The sequence below is a fragment of the Diceros bicornis genome, chromosome 18 (assembly GCF_020826845.1).
Source record: "Diceros bicornis minor isolate mBicDic1 chromosome 18, mDicBic1.mat.cur, whole genome shotgun sequence".
NCBI classification, from domain to species: Eukaryota; Metazoa; Chordata; class Mammalia; order Perissodactyla; family Rhinocerotidae; genus Diceros; species Diceros bicornis.
This window is the reverse complement of record NC_080757.1, coordinates 57498330-57522025: the sequence shown is the minus strand read 5'-3', so window position 1 is coordinate 57522025 and position 23696 is coordinate 57498330. Positions and strand designations below refer to the sequence as shown.

At 57.2% G+C, this 23696-nt stretch overlaps 1 protein-coding gene and 1 long non-coding RNA gene across 7 annotated transcripts in view; one reads left to right on the top strand and one right to left on the bottom strand.

Moving 5' to 3' along the window:
• SEPTIN9 (septin 9) overlaps window positions 1-23696 on the bottom strand; it is a 166775-nt gene that overhangs the window by 24139 nt on the left and 118940 nt on the right. Inside the window, exon 1 of one of the 6 annotated variants that reach the window (XM_058561739.1) lies at window positions 16109-16244. The exons of 2 other annotated variants lie outside the window; for them this stretch is intronic. Coding sequence is in view for 1 of the 4 variants with exons in the window: in XM_058561738.1 (XP_058417721.1) it covers window positions 3440-3458 (19 nt within the window). In the remaining 3 variants the exon portion in view is untranslated. Of the gene's footprint in view, window positions 1-3439; window positions 3648-5040; window positions 5151-15247; window positions 15327-16108; window positions 16245-23696 lie in introns of those variants that run through there. 3 more of the 6 variants (XM_058561741.1, XM_058561737.1, XM_058561738.1) reach the window with 3 other exon arrangements.
• LOC131417801 (uncharacterized) lies at window positions 15320-23388 on the top strand. Its single transcript, XR_009222760.1, has 4 exons — window positions 15320-15383; window positions 21510-21855; window positions 22837-23015; window positions 23165-23388. It is a non-coding gene; the product is annotated as an uncharacterized LOC131417801 (long non-coding RNA).

The following is a 23696-nucleotide window of genomic DNA, read 5'->3' as shown; positions in this document are numbered from 1 at the left end:
CTTGTGTCCTGTTAACCTACCCAAGCCACTACAAACTCCTCATAAATGTCACGGAGAACTTCCTGTTCCCTTCTAAAGATGGAAACACTGAATATCAACGACTGATTTTTGCAAATTGGTGCGGGCGGCGCAGGGGTGGTGATCCAGGACTGAATTCTAAACGCGCACGCAGCTCATCTAATTCGATAAGTAATTCCAAATCGAATTACACTTCACACTTTGTCCGGGGCAGGAAGCGCCTGGTGGAGTCGGGTCAGGACCGGGGATGCCAGAAACCTGAGACTTGGCCTCTGGCCTGAAACTCTGCTCCGAACCAAGCGCACAGGCCAGGGTCCCTCAGGAGAAGAGGGGTGTGCAAGCGGCTGCACTTCCATCCCGTCGGAGCTCCTCACCTCCTCCAAGGAGACCCAAGATGAACTGTGGTTAGACCGTTTCTGCTCGAGGAGGGACTAGGCGGAAGGGAGGAAGGGCGCGCAGATCAACGTCTCCCACGACCCCGTGCCCTCTGCAGGACCTGAGAGAGGACACAGCACAGTGCCCATCCCCATCCCGCTCCATTCATTCAGGGGCCTGAGGCGCCCCAAAGTCGGGGGGGATCCCCCCTTCTACTGCCCGCCAAGACTCCTCCAGCTCATCTCTTGCCAAATCCTTTAAAGCAAATCCCTCCTCCATTGTCCAGGAAGGAATCTCAAGCAGCTCTTCGTTTCTGCCAACACGGTTTCAATTGGCCCCAGTTGGTAAAGTCAAATTTGGACACCGTCCAACTCCCACCCCGCCTCACCCCCTTTCTGGAAGAGGCCCTCTTCTGTTCTTTCCCTTGCAGCCCGCCTCCTCCTCCTCCAGGGCTCCCCCGCCTATTGAGACATCAATCTCTGGTCAGGGCAGGCTCCAGCCCGCCAGCCGTCCCTATGCACTTCCTGAAAAGCTGCTCGCAGAATCCATGCTGTGGGGAAGGCCAGGGATGAGCCCTCCGACTTCCTGTGTCAGGGGATTTATTTTTTATTTCATTTTCCACTGCCCACGCGCCTCGCAGGATCAGAGAATGTGCCCCCAGAGCCTCCTCCCATCTCAGGGAACCTTCCAGCATGATCAGCCCCTACCCCAAAGCAAACCTAGAATCCAGTCCGGGCCAGGCCGCCCACCACGTCCGAAGCGGTCGACCGACCACAGCAATTCCGTTAGTTCTCGGCAAATGTCTGCAAAGTTAAAGAGAAAGAAAAACTCCTCCCCCACAGATAGGTGGACACTGGCCATTTGTCACAGGGTGGAATTTCCTCTTATCAGGGATGCCCCCAAGGGGGGCAGAGCCTCCGCTCCCCCAGTCCCTCTCCTATCAGCAGGACTGTCAGCAGACGCACACCAGAGCTCAGGACAGAGGTGGGGGTGCCAGGGGCCCCGCCTCCCCCAGCTGATGAAATCACCTGAAAAAACATAGACAGGGGTCTCTAGGGGGCAACAGGGCATCCCCTGTGGTGGGCTGAGTAGAAAAAGAGCTTTCCCCCCAAAGATATCAAGCAATTCCCTTCTCTCGTGCAGATCTGCTCAGGCCGTGCAGATCTGCTCAGGCCAGGTGGCCCCCAAGGCTTCCTCCCGCCCAGGTCACTTGAGACAGGCCGAGGGAGGAGGCCGAGCAGGGAGGGGCACAGGCCTGGCCCAGAGCGGAAGGCTGACAAAATGACCCTCAAGGAGGGAGGACATCTCATACCACCGGCTTGAGGGTCCGGGAAGGTTGGGGGAAGGAGGAGAGGGGTCAACAGCTCTGGACCATTTCGCATCTTGTCACCTATCCATTTGCAGCGCCAGCTCTGGGCTGGGGGGAGTTGGACAGCTGGTGTCATTTTCTGTCCCCACCTCTGGGTATTGCCACCAGGTCCTTCCCACTCAGGAGGGCAAGGCATCTAGAAGCAGTGGGCTCACGGCATGGGGACCCACAAGGCCCCTTTCACGGCTCCCTCAGGGTCGACCTCGCAGGCAGCCCGCCTGGACTGTGCCCACCTGCCCACAGGCTGCTCTGAATCCTGCACATCTGAGCCCCCACTGCTCACCGCCCCGTGCCACCTCCAGCCCCAGCTCTCCCACGGGAGCCACTCAGCTGAGTGGACAAGCCCCAGAAAGGCCCTGGAAATCTCATGACACACCTGGAGGCGCGCTCCAAGCGCAGGGCCCACGACTTCAAATGCACTCTGAAGTGAGGATGGGGATGGACGGATGGACGGCCCATCCAAGGTGTTTCAGAAACACGTACGCACCCCGCTATCCCCGGCTGTCCCCAAGAAAAGGCAGTGTGCGTGGACGGCAGCCTGGCTACCCCTCAGGACAGACGCTTCCATCACCCCCAGGACACTGCCTGGGGGAGACGCTGGCCTCGGGCAGGGTGTATAGACCCTCCTGAGCCCCGTGCTGGGTCGGACTTCTGCCTGCACTGTGGCATGAAGTCTGGGTGCACCTCTGGACTGGAGGGTCTGACTAAACGGAGCCACCAGTCCTCTGAAGGACAAAGCACACAGGGGTCACCCCTTCCCCAAGGCGGAAGGACTGAGCCCCTGAGCACCCAGCCTTTTCTTTTGTGGGAGCCTCTGCTGACTTTGCTTCTCAGCCTCTGGCTATTGGTTCTCAGCCTCTCTGCTGGTTGCTCTCCCACCTGGGTCCCTGGCTGGACACTCTCCCCAGGTGACTTCACCAATCCCCTGGGCATTAAATGCCAACCTCTGTCCAGATTCATACACCAGTGCCAACCTGACAGTGCCCTTGAGTCCATCATGACTCAGCAGAGACGTCCCAAGGCCCCACTGCGCCAGGCCCTCTGCCCGGCACTGGGTTTCCGCAGTCTCTGCCCTGGTGAAGTCTGGATGTCTCAGACTGAATGAGCCTCAGACTGAACTCCGATCCTCCAACCCGCCCCCCCATCCCCCCGACTTCAGTAAATGGTGTCTCCATGCATCCAGTTTTTACAGCAAGAAATTCAGGGGCCAGCCGCCTCCTCCCTTTCCATCACCACACATCCCATCACATCCATCCCAAAGCCTTGTCAATTCTAACCCAATACACCTGCAGGCGGTCGCCTCCCTCCCACCCCCACCGCCCACAATCCAAGCCAGCATCAATCAATCGCCTCCCACTCGACCCATTCTCCTCAAAGCACCAGGACCAAATGTTTAAAACTTAACCACATCATTCCCCAGCTTGAATCCCGGCCTGGTTCCCACTGCACCCGGGATAACACAGAATCCTGGGGCTGGGCTTCTGATCCACCCCAGACTCTCTGCACAACCCTGAGCAAGGAACTTAAACCTCTCTGTGCCTCAACGTTCTTGTGTGTAAAATGGGATAACAACAGTACCGGCCTCGTAAGAGTGCTGCGAGGACCACACGAGATATTTATACAGCATGCAGAGCAGTGCTCTAGGCATTTGTTCACACAGCACAAGCCCGTGCCCACCTCTCCACTGTCGATACATGCACCGTCTCCCTGGCTCCTTTCAGCTCTTCAAACAAGGCTCCCCAGAGGTTCTCCCGGCCCAGAACGTTCTCTCTCCGTGCTGCTCCCGGGGAATGCCCCTTGTCTTCCCAGGGCTGCTAATCTGACCGGCTCCCTCTGTTCTCTTCCTGCATGGCCCTGCTCACAACTTGTAATCACATGCTTTGTCTTCCTCTGCTGACCGCCCGCCTCCGCCACCGGGTGCAAGCTCCGGGTCTGCCTCATTCGCAGCTCACAAAACCTCACACATCGAAGCACCCAGTAAGATGCTGTTGGTTGAATGAGAATGCTCACTGCCCTTTCCGCTCGCCCTCCACTTCTCCCAGAGCATCGTGGGGGTCCAGCCACTGCTCCCCAGTCAACCCAGGTGGCGCCTCTCTCGCCCCAGGCCCCGGGCGAGGTTCCCCCCGGGCAAGGTTCCCGCAGTGCTGGCCTGCATCCTTTCCCACGGGCTCCCCACGGCTTCGGTGTGTGGCAGCATGTGAATGAGATGTTAACAACTTCCGGTTCCCGTCATCCTTCTGGAGCCACAAAGCACCGAGGCGGAAGGATGGATGGACTTCCTGGGACAGCTCCTGCCCATTCAGGAAAATTTTACTCAGGAAACAGTCAGTGGGCGATGGGGCGCCCACAGGGGAGGGGATGTGGGCGGAGATCAGGTGGCCTGGCTGGCCTATGGCCGGGCCCTAATCCCTCCCCACACCCTCACCCACCCCCAACCAGGGGCTCCCCGGGAGCACAGCAGATGTAAAGACTGGGGCCCGCTGTTCAGATCGGAACTCTCGGGCCTACCCCGGCTCTATCCCAACTCGGACGCCTCCGCCACGCCGCAGCTGGCCAGGCCTGTGCTACAGCGAGGAGTAGGTCCCTTACGTGGAGGGACCAGACCACTGGTCAGCAGCTGTCCCCGGAAGAAATGCCGCTACAACTTAAGAGTTTCATAGTCCAAGGATGACTTGTTCCACCATCAATTAATATGCCACCCAGCAGTTAAAGCATAAAACATAACATATCACCAGCTCAAACTTAAGAGTGATTCGGGCAACCGGCAAAGAGAGTGTATTAACTGAGACACAACCAGAGGCTCTGCAGAAGTCTCCAAACGTACCAGACCCAGTCTTGGCCCCCATGCGATCGGCCACTAAAGACACAAGGGGCCGGGCTGGGCCATTAGCAGAGCGCTGACCCCCGGGCTGGCCTGTGCACGGGCACTTTACAGTTACAAACTGCTCAAATTCACTTTATCTCATCTGATCCTCGTCTTCATGTCCTTCCTTAGATCCTATGTTTCCTGTGGTAATTAGCTGTGACTTTTGAAATCAGACCAAAATAACAAGAACTACAGTAATGTGTCTTTAAACAAGTTGCTTTTGAAATCAGACCAAAATAACAACTACAGTAATGACGTGTCTTTATACAAGTCACAATGAAAGAAAGTTAAATGAGGGGGCACGCCAGTCCAGGGGGGTCTCCCACACTTGCTGGGACCCGGCAGGCCCTCCCCTGCCCACAAGCAGACCCCAACCTACCCTCGCACCCTCCGCACCCTGGGGGTGACCTACTGTGGGATCGAAAATGCCCAGCGTCTTCCACCCGATCACCGCAGCCAGCGAGGAACCAGGAGGCCCCGAGGGTGGGAGGCTGTCCCCTCCCAGACCCTCCAGCCGGCAGCTCAGGGAAGGAGCCACATTCATATGGTAATTTCTGCCTGCAAACCCGCAGAGGCCCCTCCAGCTGCTGGGCGGGAGGGCCAGGAGGAGGGAGGGGGCTTGGCCCAGGCCTGACCGCTCGGCCGCCTTCCCGAGCCTGCGCCAAGCGGGCCCTTCCCAGTGCACTCATGGCTGTGTCCCTCAGCAGTGGACACAGCGGGACGGCCTGTGAGGCCAGGAGGAGCGGGCACCCAGATACGGGCAGGGGTGGGGCCCTCGCTTTACGCGCTTGTGTGCTGGTTTCAACGACAGTAGACATGCATTTGTTTTACACTTGAACTTCTGTGCGCCTGTGATGCACAGAACAGTCCAGAAACGCTGTAGGATGCTCCTCCTGCAGACCTACAAGACCTGCAAGCCCTGCGCCGCCCTCACCCCCTCCTTGGATCCCACAGGCAGCCCCCCTGCACTCCCACCCTCCCCGGAATCTCGGGGACCAAGGCTGGTGGGGGGAGAGAGGGCACGTTCTCTCAGAAGAAAAGCTGCTTCCCCCACCCCCAGTCCCCTCTCTACCTTCCTATTGAGGGTGGGGTACATCAAACCCACCCACTCCTTCTACCCACTTCCTCCCTCACGCTGCAACTAGCTCACTGCCTCATGCTTCCCCATCTCTCCGAGAAAGGACGTACGAACCTTCCATTTCCCCTTTCTCACTTGTTCTGGCCCCCGTGCAGGCGAAGGAAACTAGAAGTCAGCGCCAGGACCCAGCTGCAACCCCAAACCCCCAAACGGCTACTCTGCGCCCCACCCCCACCCCCACTCACCCGAGCGATGATTCCACGTTGCATCCTATTCCTATGAGGTCGGCTGGACTCACGATGAAACAAAAGGACCCTGGCAAGCTGCGAGACACAGACACATGACAAGCTACGGGGGGAAAGTGTGAGATGCTCACAGCCACCGGGGGCGGGGCACCACGGCCGAACAGGGCACCCCCACTGGGTGCTGGTGAGCCAAACTTCACCACATGACCCGGCAATTCCCCGAGAGAAATGAAAACACATGTCCACACCAAACCTGTACCCCAGTGTTCACTGCAGCCCCATTCACAATAGCTACAAAGTGGAAAGACTCAAATGCCCATCAACTGATGAACAGATAAACAAAATGTGATGCAGCATGAAATGGAATATTATGCAGCCATAGAAAGGAACGAGGTACGGACACGATGTAACATCAATGAACCTTGAAAACATACGCCAAGTGAAAGAGGACAAACACAAAACGCAACTTATTGTATGATTCTATTTATATAAAATATCTAGAATAGGCAAATTTATAAATAATGCTCCCAGGGGCTGGGAGAGGGGAGTTGAGAATGGAGAGTGACTGCTAGTGGGTACAGGGTCTCTTCTAGGGATAGCAAAAATGTTCTGGAATTCATGGTGATGGTTGCACAACTTTGTGACTACACTGGAAACCACTGAAAAAAGTAAATTTTATGCTATGTGAAGTATATCTCAATAAAGCTATTATCTAAAACAACGACAAAGAGCCTGGTGAGCTGTGAACACTCCCCCACGATCAAGAGCCGGGACGGTGTCCTTCTCATCCATGGCCGGCCGCCAGCACTGATCCAGCATTCGGCCTCCTCGTGCGCCCCCTCAATTCTGCAGCCCAATGTGGGAGGTCCTCAGCCCCTTCTCTTCTTGCCCACCCTGCTCCTCACACCACCAGTGCCCATAGGGACTTGCCATTAATCTTACAAAAGGGCCCTCGATACCACAGGCTGAAACCTGTCCAGTCACAGAACGACCCAGGAGCAGGTCCTTTAAATACAGAAGGAGGCCGTGAACTTCAATCTGGAAAAAGGTGGACGTGGCAATAAAAACGCAGCCAATCAGCAACCAGAAAGGTCGACTGCAGCTCATCCCAGGTCTCTGGGCAGGAGGGACAAGAAGGGAAAATCTTTGCTTCCCAAGACACCCGCTCTGCACTCTGCTCTGAGATCAGGGGACACTGGCATGCCCCTCCTCGTACCTGAGCCAGCTCAGTGCAGCTGCAGCAGCAGCAGGACTCAGGCCTGGCAGGCCGCTCAGGTCCCCAGAGTCCGGTCAGAGCCTTCAGCACAAGCCGGAGGAAACAATCTCGGGAGCCAGCAGCTGCTGGGGGGTGGCCGCCGGATTTCCTGGGCCATCTCTGGCAGGACACACCCCAAATCTGTTGGAGGCCTAAGTCCTCTCCCTCCCCCCCACCTCAAACCCTAAGTACACGTGCCGGGAGGAGCCTCCGTGAAAACAAGCCACAATGAGAGGATTCAGGGAAGCCCACTTTCACAGGGTGGCACAGGCCCCAGACGGCGGGGGGCGGCCTCTGGATTGCTCAAGGTTTAATTATAACTTCAGCACTTGGGTCTCCAAGCGCCCGGTGGTGTTAATTAGCTCTTTACTCCCCAGCTGTCCTTGGAGAGCCCCAGGGTGAGCTGGGGAGGAGCCGGTGAGGAGCCAGCTCGGGGTGGCACACACGGAGGGGGCTTCCCTCACCCCCACCCACCCCAAAACACCCAAGCCGGCCCTCGGGAGACCAACCTCCCATCCCCAACTCACACGTCTCCCCAACAACCTCATGAACCAGCACAGATGGGAGAGTTTCTGCTGCTTAACCAGATGTAGAAACTGAGGCATGCTCAAAGAGGGCACTGGTGCATCCCTCCGCACCCCACGACGGCCAGGAGAATCTCTGAACTCAGGACTGTGAGCGGATGCCCGGGAAGCACTGCTGGACGAATGCAAGAGGCAGTGAGTGGTGAACACAGGCAGAGGTGGCTGTTAGCGCCGGGGCAGGGTCCCCGGAGCCGCAAGGAGATGGGACTGGGCCGCCCTGTTCCACAGGGAACCCTGGAGGAGAGCGGGGATGCAGCCAAGACGTTTGGAAAGACAGGGAAAGGACAGCTGCTGAAACTTCGTGCCAGGCGAGCAGGAAGCAGGCATCTCCTGAGGGGACACAGCGTCAGGGTTGCGCTCACAGAGGTGAGCAGCTGGAGGGGTGGCCGCCACATCTGCCCTCCCCCCACTGCAACCTGGACACGCGGCTCCTCCCAGACCCTCCTCTGCCCCACTGCCCCGACGGAGCCCAACCTGCTCTCCTGCCACGCGCCCCCCCCGTTGGAGCTGCTCTCCTCCCTATCCCAGAGAGCCCAGGAGCCCCATCTCAACACCCCCACACTCCTGAGCCGGGAAGCCTCTGCTGAGCCCCAACTTCAGGGAGACTGTGATGCACCGCCTTCCTGGGGACGCCTGTGGGTCCTCAGGCGTCTTCCTAGGGCATCTTATCTTAGAGCTGGTGCACTTACCACCTAACTGGAAGCTTCTGGAAGGCCTATCCGTGAGCGTGTGTGTGTGTGTGTGTGTGTGTGTGTGTGTGTGTGTCCCCAGCCCCGGGCTGCCTCATGGTAACAGACACTTAGCGTTTCCACTCGTCCAGGTTCTGTGCTACACGTTGTCTGTTTCATCTCCATTTGTCCTCACGACGACACGAGAAGTGGTAGCTACTCTTCTACGTTTTCCAGACAGAAGACTGTGGCTCAGGAGGCAGGTCACATGTCTAAGGCCACGCGGGCACTGAGAGGTGCACAGGGACCCAGGCGTTCATTTACCCCACGTGTAAACCTGCCTGGAACATGTGTCGACCTCACTGAACTCGAGGCGCCTGCAGCGAGGCCTCTCTGAGCGAGCGAGCAGATGCCAGGCCCTCGGGAAACGCTGGCCCAGGATGTGGGTGACCTGCCGTATGCCGAGTGACCGGCCGTGTGCCAAGTTAGCAGAGGTGGGCTGGTACCCAGGTCTCTGACGCACACAGGGGCCTTGCAGCCACCCTACCCCTCCTCCTAACCCTCCCTTTCTCATCTCCTACAGGGACCCCAAAAGGGGCTCCCACCATCCCTGACTTGCCTGCTTCCATCCATAGTCACCACCACCCTTTCTGGATGCCAGGCCTCATCCAGGACACTGTGTTCCCTCGGAACTGGACGGCCCCACTTTCTGCCTCCAAGGGTTCTCAGCCCACCAGGGCCCCAAGAGGGGGCTGGGAGGGGCTCCCACTAAACCTGAGGAGGGGACACACGGGAAGAGGCCCAGCTCCACCGCTGCCAATTTGGGCTCAGCGGGCAAGTCGCCGAACCCGTGGGGCCGAGCGTCCTGCTTCCCGGGCCTTCGGCTCTGGTGTCCGCCTCTATACACGGCCACCTCACCTCCCCTTGCCTGGGGTCCCTCCATCCAGTGTCCTCCCTGGGCCACCCGCGCCGGCTCTGCTGAAGGAGGGGCGATGGGAGCAGACGCCGCAGCGAGGCAGGATGGGCTTCTGCTGCTTGAAATGTTCCCAGTGTGCGGTGCCCAAGGAAGCCACCTGGACAGTGTTACAACGCCCCTCGCTGGGGACTGCTCTGCAGCGCAGCCCTCTCATGAGGAGGAGGAGAGAGCACAGAACAGCCCCTCGGGGGCCGACGGGGGCTCGGGGGAGCATTGGCTGTAACGGGGGCTGCGAGGCAGTGGCACTCGGATTCACGGAGGACATACCAGCCGGCCTTGGGGGAGGGTGGCCTGGAGTAGAAGTGGCTCAATGGATCGGCTTAAAACTTATTTCTTCTCTAATAAATTAACTTATTGATAACAAGTAAGCCTTTTTCTATTCTCTAAGAAGAGTAGAAAGTGACGAGGGGCCGGCCCCGCGGCGTAGCAGTTAAGTGCGCGCGGTCCGCTGCTGGTGGCCCGGGTTCGGATCCCAGGCACGAACCAGCGCACTGCTTGTCAAGCCATGCTGTGGCAGCGTCCCACATAAAGTGGAGGAAGATGGGCACGGATGTTAGCTCAGGGCCAGTCTTCCTCAGCAAAAAGAGGAGGAGTGGCATGGATGTTAGCTCAGGTCTGGTCTTCCTCACAAGAAAAAAAAAAAGGAAGTGACAGGAGGTACTTTCTCACCACCCTAAACACTTCAGTGCTGACTTCACTGCTCTGCCTCAGTTTTCACGTCTGTCAAATGGGGGCAAACGGTGTGTCTTAAAAGAAAGCTCCGGGGAGTCCACAGAGAGGGAGGACCATGGTGGGGGGACGAGCGGCAAGTGGCCAGAGCTCCGGAGAGCACAGGAACCGTCCACTGCCCCCTGTCCTCAGCCCCACAGGTGGCAGTGGATGACTCACTGGGGGTCTTTCTGTTTCCCCACTTTTTAAATAACCACATGTGAAACAACAGGAAAACAAAGTCTTTTAAAACCAGTTCTTTTTCCCATGAGGCAAAGTCTAGGAGGACAACATTTTGCCATGGAAACGTTCCAACCCATCATTCACCATTCTGCCTCAGTTTCCACCTCTGTCAAGTGGGGAGAGAGGCAGCCCCACTAGCTGGTGACAAAGGCCACTTAAATGAAATTCCCCAAGACGAAGACTGAGGGCCCCCAGGCATCACAGTAAACTGAGCTCGGAAGGACGGCGCCAGCATGGGGGCCTGGCCCTGGCAGACTGACTGCGAGGCCACCGGGGTGATGGAGAACAGCAACGTGAGCAGAGCCTGTGGTTTGCAAACCGGCCGCAGCGCCCCCTCTCACCACAAAGCCAGGTGCAGGTGAGTGAGGCCAAGAGCAGGACGCAGCACACCACCTGCTCCTCCGGGTGGACGCAACCCCCCACCCAGCACTCTCTACACCAGTCTGCCAGCCCCTGGCCCCCACCCGCCCGCTCCCCTCAGCCACAGTCAACAACGACTCAACGGGGCTGCCATCCAACCTGTCATTAGACTTCAGGGCCACAACCGACACCCAGCAAAGGGCAGCTTTTCCTCTGGCCCCAGTAGATGAGGAGCAAAGGATGCGGACCCTGTCCTGGCTCCCCTATTACCCACCCAGCACCAGGGCGTGGGGGCGGGGCCAGGGGTCATCTGGTCCACTCTCCGGACCCAGGGAGAATGTATTCAAATCATCTCAAATCATCAAAGAAATGCTGATATTTGGCCCTTTTTCTTGAAAAAGGCTCCACCAGAGTACGTGTACAGACAGCAGAAGGAATAGCTATTCTCATAAGGCTCTCTCGAGATAGCCCTACAGAAACCACAGAGCACTGGACACAAGAGGAGAGGCTGCAGTCACACGACACTGACCGTGTGGTCATTCACACATTAACTGAGCAAGCACCTGCGATGTCCAGGCCTGGGGACAGAGATCAACAGCACACAATCCCTACATAAGTCCACAGTCTAGTGAAAGAGAGAGAGACAGACAGGACACAAACGTCCCCACCAGAGGGGCTGCTCCAGGCAGGAGGGTAAATTCACTTTCCTGCTCTGGGCAAGGAAAATCTTATCTGCTGTCCCATGTCAGAGGCCTGGTGACAGACAATTGGAACCAGGCCTGGGAGATAAGACAAGAGATAAGGATCTGGGAGGCAGGAGGTCTGTGCACACTCCACTGGGGACACCAGCAGGGACACTCTTCCGCTGACCGTTGGGATGACCACATCAGTGGGCTCTCAGTCGGTGCCAGGCACTCACAGAGCAGGGCAGGGGCTGGCAGGCCTCTGGGGGGCACGGGCCCCAGAAACGGGTGCTGCACACCGGCCAGGCACAATGGATCAGATGGGCACCGCCAGCGGCTGGAGAACCTACCTCCTGAAGGCCATGTGGGGGTCAGTGGCAGTGAGTCAACCCCAACCCAGAGCTGGGGTTCCAAGTGCAGCCTTGGGTGTCCCCCCACCCCAGCTTTAGGAGAGTGACAAATATGGATGTGCTTCTGCCATGATCCAGCTACTGAACCCCCATTAAAGCATTTAAAAGTCGCATTTAGGCTGGAACAGCCAGGAAGAGCAGAGAGGGCAGAGGGGCCCATCTTCATCCCTCAGGCCCTTTGTGCTGAGCTGCCCTGGGCGAAACCAAGGCCCAGCCCCTCCCGCTGCACACCAGCTGGGGTGCAGCAGCCCCTGCGAGCTAATCATTAACGCTGCTCTGAAGGTGGCAACAGTGGGCCCAGAAGAGGGCAAGCAGCAGCTCAGGCCGCTGCAGGAAGTCGGAATCAGAACTCGGAACTCCCAGCCTGGCAGGATTAAGCTGTCTCTTCATCCGCCCCTCAGAGCCTCAGAGCCTCGTGGCTCCCAGTGGTGATGAAAGAGAGGAGTGGTGAATTTGAACCCCACCCTCCCACCCACACCCCAGGGAGGAGCCAAGGCCAGGAGACGACCCACCCAGCACTCTGCCAGCCCCCGAACAAGGCTCCTAATGAGCCAGCTGGGAGGTGGGCAGCCTGGAGGCCCACCAGATGGGGCAGGACACCCTCCTGCATCTGTAATTAGACCTGTGCCTTCACTGGGGTCCCAGCCTGCTCCTCACAGAACAGGCGTGCCCACAGAGCTGACTGTGCACTGCCCGCCACCCTCAGAAGCGTTCCTGGGAAGGCCTCATAGAGCTCCACTGAGCTCCTGAGAACAGGTTCCTACCTGTCCAAGGAACCAGGCTGGTGCTCAATAAACAAATCAAAGCTTGGCGCTGGAAGGCAGAAGTCTGGGAATGGAGCCCCAGCCAAGGGCTATGATTTCTGCTGGAAGCATCTTCCCCAAGACCCCAGCTGTGGGAAGCTGGGCTCCCCCAGGATCCTCAGGCCCGGGGATATCCTAACTCACATCTTTCTGAAGCCCAGTTGGCATCAGTGGCCAAAGCTAAGGTGGAGGTATGCAAGGAGAGGGAGCAACAGGCGTGGAACACTGACCACCAGTGCAGAAGACCCCAGCCAAGGCCATGGGGTAGACAGCAAGCATTTGTCCTCCCCCTCATGCATTTAAATAGTCATTCTTCCGGAACACACGGCCACTGAGAGACAGAAGGAGCCCAGAATCGTGGGGGTGGTATGCTCAAGATTTAAACGCGCCGGGGGGATGGGATAATGGAAGCTCATAGGTGGTGACTGGCTTCCTAAAAAAGCCTTGAGACCTTTGACCCCACAGGAAGCTGCGCACTGCTCCAGGCTGGTGAGTGGCTCTCCTAAGGACAGGGTCTGCCCCTTCTGTTGAATGCGTCTCAGCCCCTAGGAAATTCGCCTTGCCCTGAGAGCCCTGCAAAGCTGCCCTATCTGACAAGAGCAGCTCAGGCCTGCGTGTCACAACAGGAAGTGGGCAGGGTATGGCAGCCCGAGAAGCGGGAGGGGGTGGGGAGTAAGTCAGCCTAGAGACTCTGGTTGCCCAACGGGTACAGGGCTTCTGGGGTGAAAGCCCTTGTGAACCCCGTCCTTGTGGTCCAGGGCAGCGGGCCTGGCACTCCGAACAACCCCGCAGCCCCCAACAAGGGCCATCTTTGGCTTGGGTTGGTGGGGCCAACGATGACAGCACTGTGACCACCCCCTCCATCAGAACAGGGCTGTCTCCTCCATCTCAGAATGTGCCACGCCCCTGAGCACAGTGGGTCCTCCCCACACACCAGCTGCACTGGCCATCACCCCTGTCTCAGTGCCAGCCACAAGGAGCAGAGTTTGGCAAAATACAGGCACAAACCAGTAGACGCACAAGTGTTGCAGGTGCCACAACACAGAAATGGTCAGGGGGCAGTGGGGATGCCCAGGAGGGGTGGGCAAGGGGTCAGTGACATCACAGACCTCCAGAGGCGGGCACTAAAAGAGGTCGGCCACAGAAAACGCCTCCTTCCACAACCACGTCTTAGCCCAAGAGACAAGGGGAGAGACGCAAGAACCCCACCTTTCCAAAGAGGCCTCACATGGATGCTGGCTCCCCACCCCTGAGTGGCTAAACAATGCTTCCCATTTCCTGAAAAGGAGCCCCCCTGGGTTGGGGGGGGCAGGTCAAAGAGAAATGGCATTTATGCAAACACCCATGGAGGCCCATTCCGTTTCAAGGCAAAGCAACAATGAATAAGGGGGAAAACCACACGGAATTATAAGGAATTAACAAGGAACAGGGCCTTTCTCTCCTTCCTCCCTAACAGGTTTTTCCCTGCAGGATCCACAGTGAATTCCAACTAGGGTGCTGTCCCCACGGCCAGAAACCCGCTGTACAGCCTGGGGCCGGGCGGCACATTTTTCTCCAGGAAAGGAATTTAAAACTTCTCTTTGGTGAGCAGAGAGATGCTTCCCCAAACCTGACGAAGATGCCAACAGATGTCATGGCAGCAGAAAGTGAGAGGAAGGAGGACCAAGCAGAAAGTGAGAGGAAGGAGGAGGACCAGGCGCAGCGGCAGCCTGCAAGCTTGAGTCGACCCCGGGGGACATGTGGGAGAAAGGTTCAGAGCAGATGGCATTGCCTCTGAGGCACTTGGGCCCTCCCAGCTCTGGTGCATGGCGCGGTGTGCTGTGCTGGCTTGTAGGATTTTGGGGGGGGTACTCCCAAGGGCTCGGCTCCACCCGGCTGGAAAGCCCCCCTGAAGGCAAGTTCCCAAGGCTGCTTCCTCACCCCTGCTCCTTGACATGGAATGGCTCCATCCTCTAGCAGAGCACATGCATTCCAGGCCCCCCGCCCGGCCCACCCACCACCACCTCCCTCCCCTGCCCACTCCCAGGAACATCCCGCACATCCCGAACACCTCCCAGGAACCCAGCCAGACTCAGGCTGCAGCGACCCTCCCCAGATCACAATGCCGGCCGCAGGGAACTTGGATTCCGGCATTTCTAGTGTCTGCTGAAACTCATCTCCGGCCGGTCCTCGGAGCCCCTGCCCCGAAGGCTGACAATCGGCGCGGACCGATTCGAGGGGGCGGCGGTGGCCGTCTGCATCTTCCCGGCCCTCCTGGAGTCAGGGAAGCCCCGTGCGAGAGGGAAATGGGCTCCGAGAAACTCCCGCCGGAGGAGGACATAACCACTCAGTTAGCTGGCCAAATATTTACAAAGAGATAGCTGTGGCCGCACAAAGCCCTTTTCTTCTACTCGCGGCCGAAAATCTGGGCCCCGCGTGGAGACCGCGCTCCCGCCGCCCCTCTCCCGGGACGGGCGCTGTCCGCGGGCCGGGGGCTGGACTCGGGGCCCCGGGGAGGCGCCGCTCCCGCCCCCGCCCGGCTGTCGGGGACGGCAGGGGGCCGCGCACCTGAGGGTCCCCTGCCGCCGGTGTGAGGCTGGAGGGAACAAAGGGAGCGGAGGACTCACCCCAGCAGCTGAGTAGGGCCGCGCTGGCCGCCTGAGAGCGCGGCCCGCCCACCGGGTCACATGGCTCGGAGCCGAGCAGAGGATCAAAGGGGCTTTGTGGCCGCGGAACAAGGAGCCTCCCTGAGCGCGGGCAGAGGTAGGGAGGGACTGCGACTGCTTGCGAAGGGAGGCTCAGGGGGGAATGGGCTCTAAGGGGGCAGGGCGAGGGGAGCGGGGGAGGAGGGGGCGCAGGCGGAGAGAAGGGGCGCCTGGCTGCTGGCCCGGCAACCAACCGGGGTGCGCGCGTGCATTATCTGTGCATAAGAAACACCAAGGAGCCCGTTCCCGAGCCAGCCTCAGAGTCACCCCCAAAAGGAAAGTGACATGGTCCTCGGGGGCAGAGAGGGAAAGAGGCGCACCTGGACGCCCAGCCAGGCTGCCCTTGCGAGGAGTCCTTGCGCCTGCAAAGCCACCGGTCCCCTCCTCCCAGCCCCTCCGCCAGGACGGGAGTGCGGGGTGGTGCCAAGAATCTTACTACCCATGGGCGCTCTCTCTCCTTGCTGCCCCACCCGGGGCTCCCCCTTTGCCAGGTGCACCCTCACCTGGTCCTGACCCCTGCCAGCTCAGAGGACACACCTAGGCTATCAAGGGGGCCTCCCAGGAATGCAGTCCAGACCCGAAGCACCAAGTTGTTCCAGGCCTCTGGGTAGTGGAGAGTCACAGCACAGCCAGCCCTGTTTGCCCCCAGCTAAGTGTGCGGTCGTGGACATGACCCCGGAAGGGAGAAGCAGCAAGAGAGGAAGCTGGGTAGGGGCCGGGGAGGCACGGGGGCAGGGGGCGGGGGGCCTCACCCAGGGGGTCGGGGCAGGGGGGGGCCCTCACCCTGAGCTCTTTCTTCTCCTGGAGACTGCGAACTTGGATATGGATCCCGCTCCTGGTTCTCCAGCCCCTAAGGGCCTGCGCACTGAGTCACGAATCTCCTCCTATCTCCCCTCCCTGCAGGCCCCTGTGAAGTGCTGGGACCCCACAGGGGAAGGGCTAGGTGGTCCCCAGAGGAGGGAGCTTGGGAGCAACCCTCTTGGGGCTGGGCCTGGACGCTGGGATCGCCCAGACCCATCCTGGGCCATGACCTCTGACCCCGAGTGAGTGAGTCACTCCCAGGCACAGGCGTGGTCAACGCTGGGCCCCAACTCCCACACAAGAAGTTGCTGGGGGCTTGTTTTGGACGTTTGCCTGGTTCAAGTGCAAAGGAGCCCCGAGTGACACCTAGGAAGGCTGTCTTAGGGGCAGTGGTTGGTTTCTCCAAGCAACCCCTGCCAGCCCATCCTCCTGCCTCCTGGAGGAATAACTCCAGCCCAGCCCCAAGGGGCCGAGGCCACGCCTTAGCCACACCCAAGGTGTTCACTGGGCTCCACACTCTCATATTTCCCATTCCCAGACTGCCCCACGTGGCTGGTGGGCAAGGCCCTGGGCACCCACCCCACCAGCCACACAGGGAGGCCCGACCACATCCACGACCACATTCCTCAGAAGCCAGTTCTCCCCATCAGTGGCCGCTCCCACTCCTGACAGCCAACTTTCCCCCAACGACCTCCGAGGTCTGTGGGTTTGCACAAAGGCTGGAGGGGCTGCTGTCCCACGCCCCTCCCCGCCCCCACGCGGAGCGGCAGTGCGGAGCCACTGCCATCTGCAATCCGTCTCTGGGCGCCACGCCAGTGCTGGGGGAGCGTCCAGGGGAGGGAACGCACATCCAGAGTTCTGGTTCCCATCTCAGTGGGAGGGAGGCCAGTGGTGGATCTGATACGTGGCATTGAGGCCCCTTCACTCACACTAGCTTTGACCCGTCACAACACCCGTGGGGTTTGACCTTCCCCATCTGTAAAATGGGCACCACCAACTCCAGCTGCAAAAACTAAAGCAAGACATGAATGTCCAGAACCAGGAAGAGCGGCCACTCAAAAACTACGTTTCCCTTTCCTCCAAGAAGAAGACTTCCTGAGACAGGGTGTGGGGAGGGCCCAGCCCCTCCTGCCATCCCTGCCCACCCCGCCAGGCCCTCGTCAGTGGGCCCTGAAGGGCAGCTCCAGGAACCAATGACAAAGGATGCCAGGGGGGCCTCCTGTCACGCCAGGTGTGAGGGTTAACACAGAGCCCCGGAGATGTCACCTCCACTCCACACTCCAACACAGAACATGTGCCCTCCAGTGCTGCTCAGAGCTCTCACCACACAGTACACACTGGGCATCGAGAGAACAGCCTGACCCTGCACAGCCCCCCTCCACTCCTCCAGCAGAAACATGGCGAGCCACAGATATGCAGGCCACAAATGTAAAGTTTCTAGTAGCCACGTTTAAAAATGTAAGAAGTGGGGCCGGGCCGGCCCGGTGGCATAGCAGTTGGGTGCGAGAGCTCCACTGCAGCCGCCCAAGGGTTCACGGGTGCAGATCCTGGGCGCGCACTGACACACCACTTGTCAAGCCATGCTGTGGCAGCGTCCCTTATAAAGTAGAGGAAGATGAGCACGTATGTTAGCTCAGGGCCAGTCTTCCTTGGCAAAAAACAAAAAGAGGACTGGCATTGGATGTTACCTCAGGGCTGATCTTCCTCACCAAAAAAAAAAAAAAAAAAGAAACGGGTGACGTTAATTTTAATATATTTTACTTAGCCTAATAGAGCCAAAACGTTATCAACTCAACATGTAACCAATATAAACATTTTTGAGATATTTTACATTCTTTCTTCTCTCTGTACTAAGTCTTTGAAATCCAGTGTGTATTTTATACTTATAGCACCTCTCGATCTAAAGGACTGGCCACATTTCAATAGTCAATAGCCACATGTGACCAGTGGCTACTGAACTGGACAATAGAGCTCTCAATATTCTCAATTTCATCCTGGGATTACACCAGATCCTTGGAGGGCTGTTCATCTGGACCATATTATTTTACACCACACATCATTTTTTGTACCAGGACACAGCTCAGTGGAACATACCGCGTCTAACTGATCCCTACATCATAGTGTCCCCTTTCTGAGGATGTACAGAGGACATTTCTCTCAGATTCCACTATCAGAAAGAGCAGAGCTTCCCCTAAAAAATTAATTTGCTAGAGCCAGCCCTGATGGCCTAGCGGTTAAAGTTCGGCGGCCCAGGTTCGGTTCCCGGGCACGGAACCACACCACTCGTCTGTCAGTAGCCATGCTGTGGCGGTGGCTCACATAGAAGAACTAGAAGGACTTACAACTAGAATGTACAGCTATGTACTGGGGCTTTGGGGAGGAAAAAAAAATTAATTTGCTGGACACAAGCTAAGCATCAGACCATCCCAAAGACGTCAGTTATTGTAACTGCCAACCCACCCCTTTCTGGTCCCCTATCCTGCCTGCTCACAGGTGCTCAGGCGGGATGAACCCGACTCAAAGGCCGCCAGCCCAGGCTGACCAGCCACCTGACTTGTAAGGCCTGGCTCAAGAGTGATGAGCTGGGCCGTTGGAATTTCCAGGCAGCATGGAGCCAGGAGCCTTTTTGGTGGAAGGCCCAGAAGCTTGGAGGTCACGCAGACTTGGGGGTAGGGAAGCTATTTGGGGCCATTTGCAAAGGGAAAGAGGAGAGACTGGCGGGAAACACATGCGGAGACCCCAGGAAAGGAGAAAGGAAGAGGAGAGGGTGGCCGAAACCTAAGCTACTGCCGACTCCTGCCCTTCCTGAGCGCAGGCATTCCACACACTGGCTTCTGCTGCATCCACACCCTTCCAACAACTCACTCATCATGCTTTTGTTTATTTACTTCAAAGTCACACAGAATCAGCACTGATTACAAAAGGATCTATAGACAGAAAGCAGATTGGTGATTGCCAAGGCAGGGAGTGGGGAGGGGGAATGGGGAGTGACTGCTTAATGGATATGGGGTTTCCTTTTGAGGTGATGAAAATGTTCTGGAACTAGATGGTGGTGATGGCTGCACAACAATGTGAATGTGCTAAATGCTACTAATGGTAAAATTTTATGTTCTGTGTATTTTATACCATAAAAAATATTTATTTTTTTCCTTGAGCCAGTTTGTTTTATTGTTTTATACCTTAAAACCAGAAGGGCCCTAAGACAGAGGATGAGCCCTCGGGGAGACTGTTGTTTTCAGCCACTGAGTTTGTGGTAATTTGTTACTGCAGCAACAGGACATTCACACAGCCCCACGTTCCCAACCTAGACCCGCAGTAAGTTAGGAGCTTCGCTGTACCGATGACACAAACGAACGCTCAGAGCTGGAAGGTAACTGGCTCCAGGCCGCGGGGTCGGGGGGTGGGAACGGGACCCCCCCCCCCCAGCCCCGATGAGGGGCTAAGTCGGATTTTCTAAGGCTGTCACTCCTGGGGTGCTCTGAGCTCGACCCACCTCCACAAAGCTGAGGATGCCCCTCTGGGCACCAGGCTGAGGTGCAGTGGAGAGGGGGTCCCTGACAAGGACGTCATAGGCCATTCCCACCTGCCCAAGAGCAGCGCCCACCATCCTTCCTCGGGAGCCCCCAACAGAAGAGTCGCCAGGGGGGCGGCAGCACTGGTCAGCTGTCCTGCAGCAAGGTCCTACTACTCTGGGAGCCACAGGGGGAAAGTCAGGGCTCCCACCTCCAACTGGGCCAACGGGAAGAAGAGCACAGCACAGTCTCTGATGGGGTCACCTGCCCCGAGGCGCAGGGACACCCACGTGATGCCAAGAGCATCGCTCTAGCAGCAGCAGCACAAGAGAAGGGAAGTGGTTACACAGCATCCTCCCTCCCTCTCACGCACACGCACACGCACACACGCACACTGGCCCCCACCCCGGTTCCCAGGTCCCGCATCTCTCCTGCCAACCCCAAAGCCTGGTTGGTCATGAACTCAAAGCTCAGCCCTCCTGCCAACTCGTTTCTAGCCCACCCCAGACAGACCCCCCTGAGATGCAGTAGATGCTTCCCATCAAATGCCGAGAAAAATACCCTTCCCTCTCCTCTGTGGGCTGGTCGTGGGGCTCCCCGCATGGGGGACAGGGGAAGGGCTGGGCAGCTTAGAAGCGAGGGTCTGTCTGCCGGCCCGTGCCAGCGAGCCATGCCAGCCATGTGCCCCAGGGGAGGGAGCCCGCACGCCCACAGCAGGCAGACCTCGAAGAGAGCTGGAGCCCCAGCAGTCCCTGCAGTCCCCGGGGCACCCCACCAGCCCCGAGTGGAGGCCCCAGGCATGCATGGGGGGTGTGAAGTTTCTCCCTGCAGCAGGGCAGTGCTTGCAGACGGCTGGTTGTTTTGTCACATTCTGTGGACATCTTTCTCTTTCTTGCCGTTCTGTTTCAACTTGACCCAGGGGAACGTGCAGGCTGCCCTTAATCTCAAAAACAACCAAACCCCCTTCCTCTGGCCCGGCTGCCCCCCAACTCTTGACTTTCTCTCTCTGAACAACCCAACCTCTTAACAGCTGGTCTACACTGTGGCTTCTGTCCTCTCACCACCCACTCACTTCTAACCTTTGCTGCCTGGCTTCTGCCCATCTCACTGTTAAAACCAATCTCTTGACAAAATCCTCATGGCCAATCCCCAGCTCCGCCTCCTGACCTCGGGGCCCACGCGAAGTGCATTAGCCACCCCCCCTCTGGAAAGGTGCTGCTGGCTGCTTTCCTCTCCACATCCCCCAAGGCAGGGGTTTAGACAGCACACAGGGGTCTCCGCTCCCCTCATCCCAGTCTCCTGAAGGAAGAAGAGAGGATGGCCTCACCTCCGTCCCCAGATTCAGCCACCACCCCCAGAATGACGCCTCTGGTCCTGACCACCTTCCCAGCTCACCCACATCTCTACAGCATGCTGTTTTCTAAGGACCCTGTGCCCTTCATCAGGCCCCATAGTCTCCCAAACCCCACCTAAAAGCCCCTCTGTTAAAAGTCACCGCCTCCAGGAAGCCTTCCGATGTCCTCCCTCAGCTTTGATCACCTTCCTCCTTGTGTTTCCGAGTCACACCCTGACCTGCAGCACTTGCCCGGGCTGACTGACTCACCTCCCTCCTGGTCTCCTAGGTAGCAGGCCTCGATAAATGTTTGTGGACCTTGGAGGCAGGAAGGCCCCATTTCCTCCTTTCTAAGAAGCGTTCCTCCACCCCCACTGTCAGGTTGCATCCTCTCCTCACAGGCACCTTTAATATACATTTCGTTTTCCTCTTGAAAAGCTATGATTCTGTCAACAATGTGTCTGAGAAATTATTTGATGATATCTTAACTTTAGAAAATTGTGGCATTTACTCATCTGCAGCCAACTTTATTTTTCAGGTGTGATAGCCACTTTGCAGATCACAGTAGCCCCGGGCACACTTCCAACCCCAGCCACTCCACCCTCCCTCGGCTTCCAGCATGCCCCAGGGCCCACAAACTCTCGGCTGACACAAAACCAGAATCCTCAACACCAGCACAACAATCAGACCCTGCATCCATGTCAAGGACAAATATAAACCCCGTGTGTGTCGGGGCATCTGGCCCTGTGAGCTCTCGGGTGTCAGGAGCAAGGACCGCCAGGTGGGGGCGCTCCAGGCTGGCATCAGGTGTGATGCTCTGGACCTCCTTACCCGTCATAGAAACAAGGACCAAAACAGCAGCTCAGCAGCCAAGATGGGAGGATGTGAGTCCAGCAATTAACGGTTTGGTATTTAGGGGCACTGAGGCTCTGAGACCGGGGTGGGGTAAGCAGAAAGGGCAGGATATTTGTTTGGCTTCTGGAAATAGGTTCTCAATCCTGGCCGCACATCACCATTCTAAGAGGAGCTTCTTTTATTTTTTTTTTTTTTAGGTGAGGAGATCAGCCCTGTGCTAACATCTGCCAATCCTCCTCTTTTTTTGCTGAGGAAGACTGGTCCTGCGCTAACATCCGTGCCCATCTTCCTCTACTTTATATGGGACGCCGCCACAGCATGGCTTGCCAAACAGTGCGTCGGTGTGCGCCCGGGATCCGAACCAGCGAACCCCGGCCGCCGCAGTGGAGCGCGCGCACTTAACCGCTTGCACCACCAGACCGGCCCCTAAGAGAAGCTTCTAAGAAATACAGATGCCTGGGCCCCTCCCAGCAATCCTGATCTAACTAATCTCTGTATTTTTAAAAACTTTCTCAGGGGACTCTCATGTGCAGCCAGGGTTGAGAACTCCGGGTTAGGACTGAGGGACACAAGCACACCCCTGAGATATGGTGAGATCTGGATAACATCTTAGAGCTGAACATGCCCAAGAGACACACGGGGTGAGGGCAGGGGGTCAATAGTTTCTTAACTGTCCAAAAAAGCTTCTGTCCTCTGAGGTTTCATCCTGCCTTAAGACCAAAATGAACCCAGCACAAAATCAACCCTTAGCTTGAACACAGAACTGCATTTAAACGCAGAAGGTGCATGCAGTTCCCGCTGCCTGAGCAGCAACAAGGGGCCCTAGCAATTAAAGAGGTAAGGCTTGGGCTTTTTATTAGGGGTCTCCACACTGCCCACTGCCTGGCTGAGACCTGGACGAGAACAGAAGGACACCTAGAAAGGGGTCCAGAATACACCACTGTGGCATAAAAATTACTTGGAGCAGAAGGCATTTGAGTTCCTAAAATCTCTTATCTGCCTAAAAGCAGCGCCTCTCAGAAGAACTCAATGTTATCAACCCCCTCCCCGGAGCAACCAGGGAAGACTGACTCGCATCACGGGAGATGAGGGGTCTCCCCACCACAACTCAACAGTCATACAACTGTCATATCTCCCATGTGTTCTTCTAAGGGCCCACTTCTCTTTCCAAAAAGTCATTTGTTTTCCAGTAAGTGGCCTTCTCCCCCTCCCCTTCCCCTACTAAGAAGGCATATAAACCCCAAATTCTAACCACCCCTTTGAGTCACATTGTTCTGTGAACCCCCATGTACATATGGTTAAATCTATCTTTTCTCTTGCTAATGAAGCTCTTGTCAGTTTAATTTGCAGACCCTCAAGCACTGAACCTAAGAGGATAGAGGAAAAGGTTTTCCTCCCCAACATCTACAACTGCACCTTCCCCACCCCTGGCCAGCAATTTAGACCCAAAGTCTGTTTCTCAAAATCTGCTAAAACAGGACAACCTACCCTGCAGAATGCTCCCATCCCAAAAGGTTTCCACAGTCGAATAAATTTGGCAATTGCTACCCTCTACAGTCCCTCTTTTGATATATCAGTATACTAAATGTATTAAATTTCTGCAATGAGTTTAAAAAAATAAAACCATTTAAACTCTTTGTTTCCCCAACTTGTTGGGCCACAGAACCCCTTTGCCTCTATAATGCCTATTCATGGTCCCACAGAGAACATAGTTTGGGAAACACTGGTTTAGACTTATCAGCTCTCTGCTCTTCCTCTAGGCCAGACATCAGATCAATCCGGCCTCTCTGGACCCGGGTTAGGGTGGGAGCGGAGAGTACAAGCCCACAGGGAGGATGGTTTACCTGTGGCAGCCACAGGTCTTGGAGCA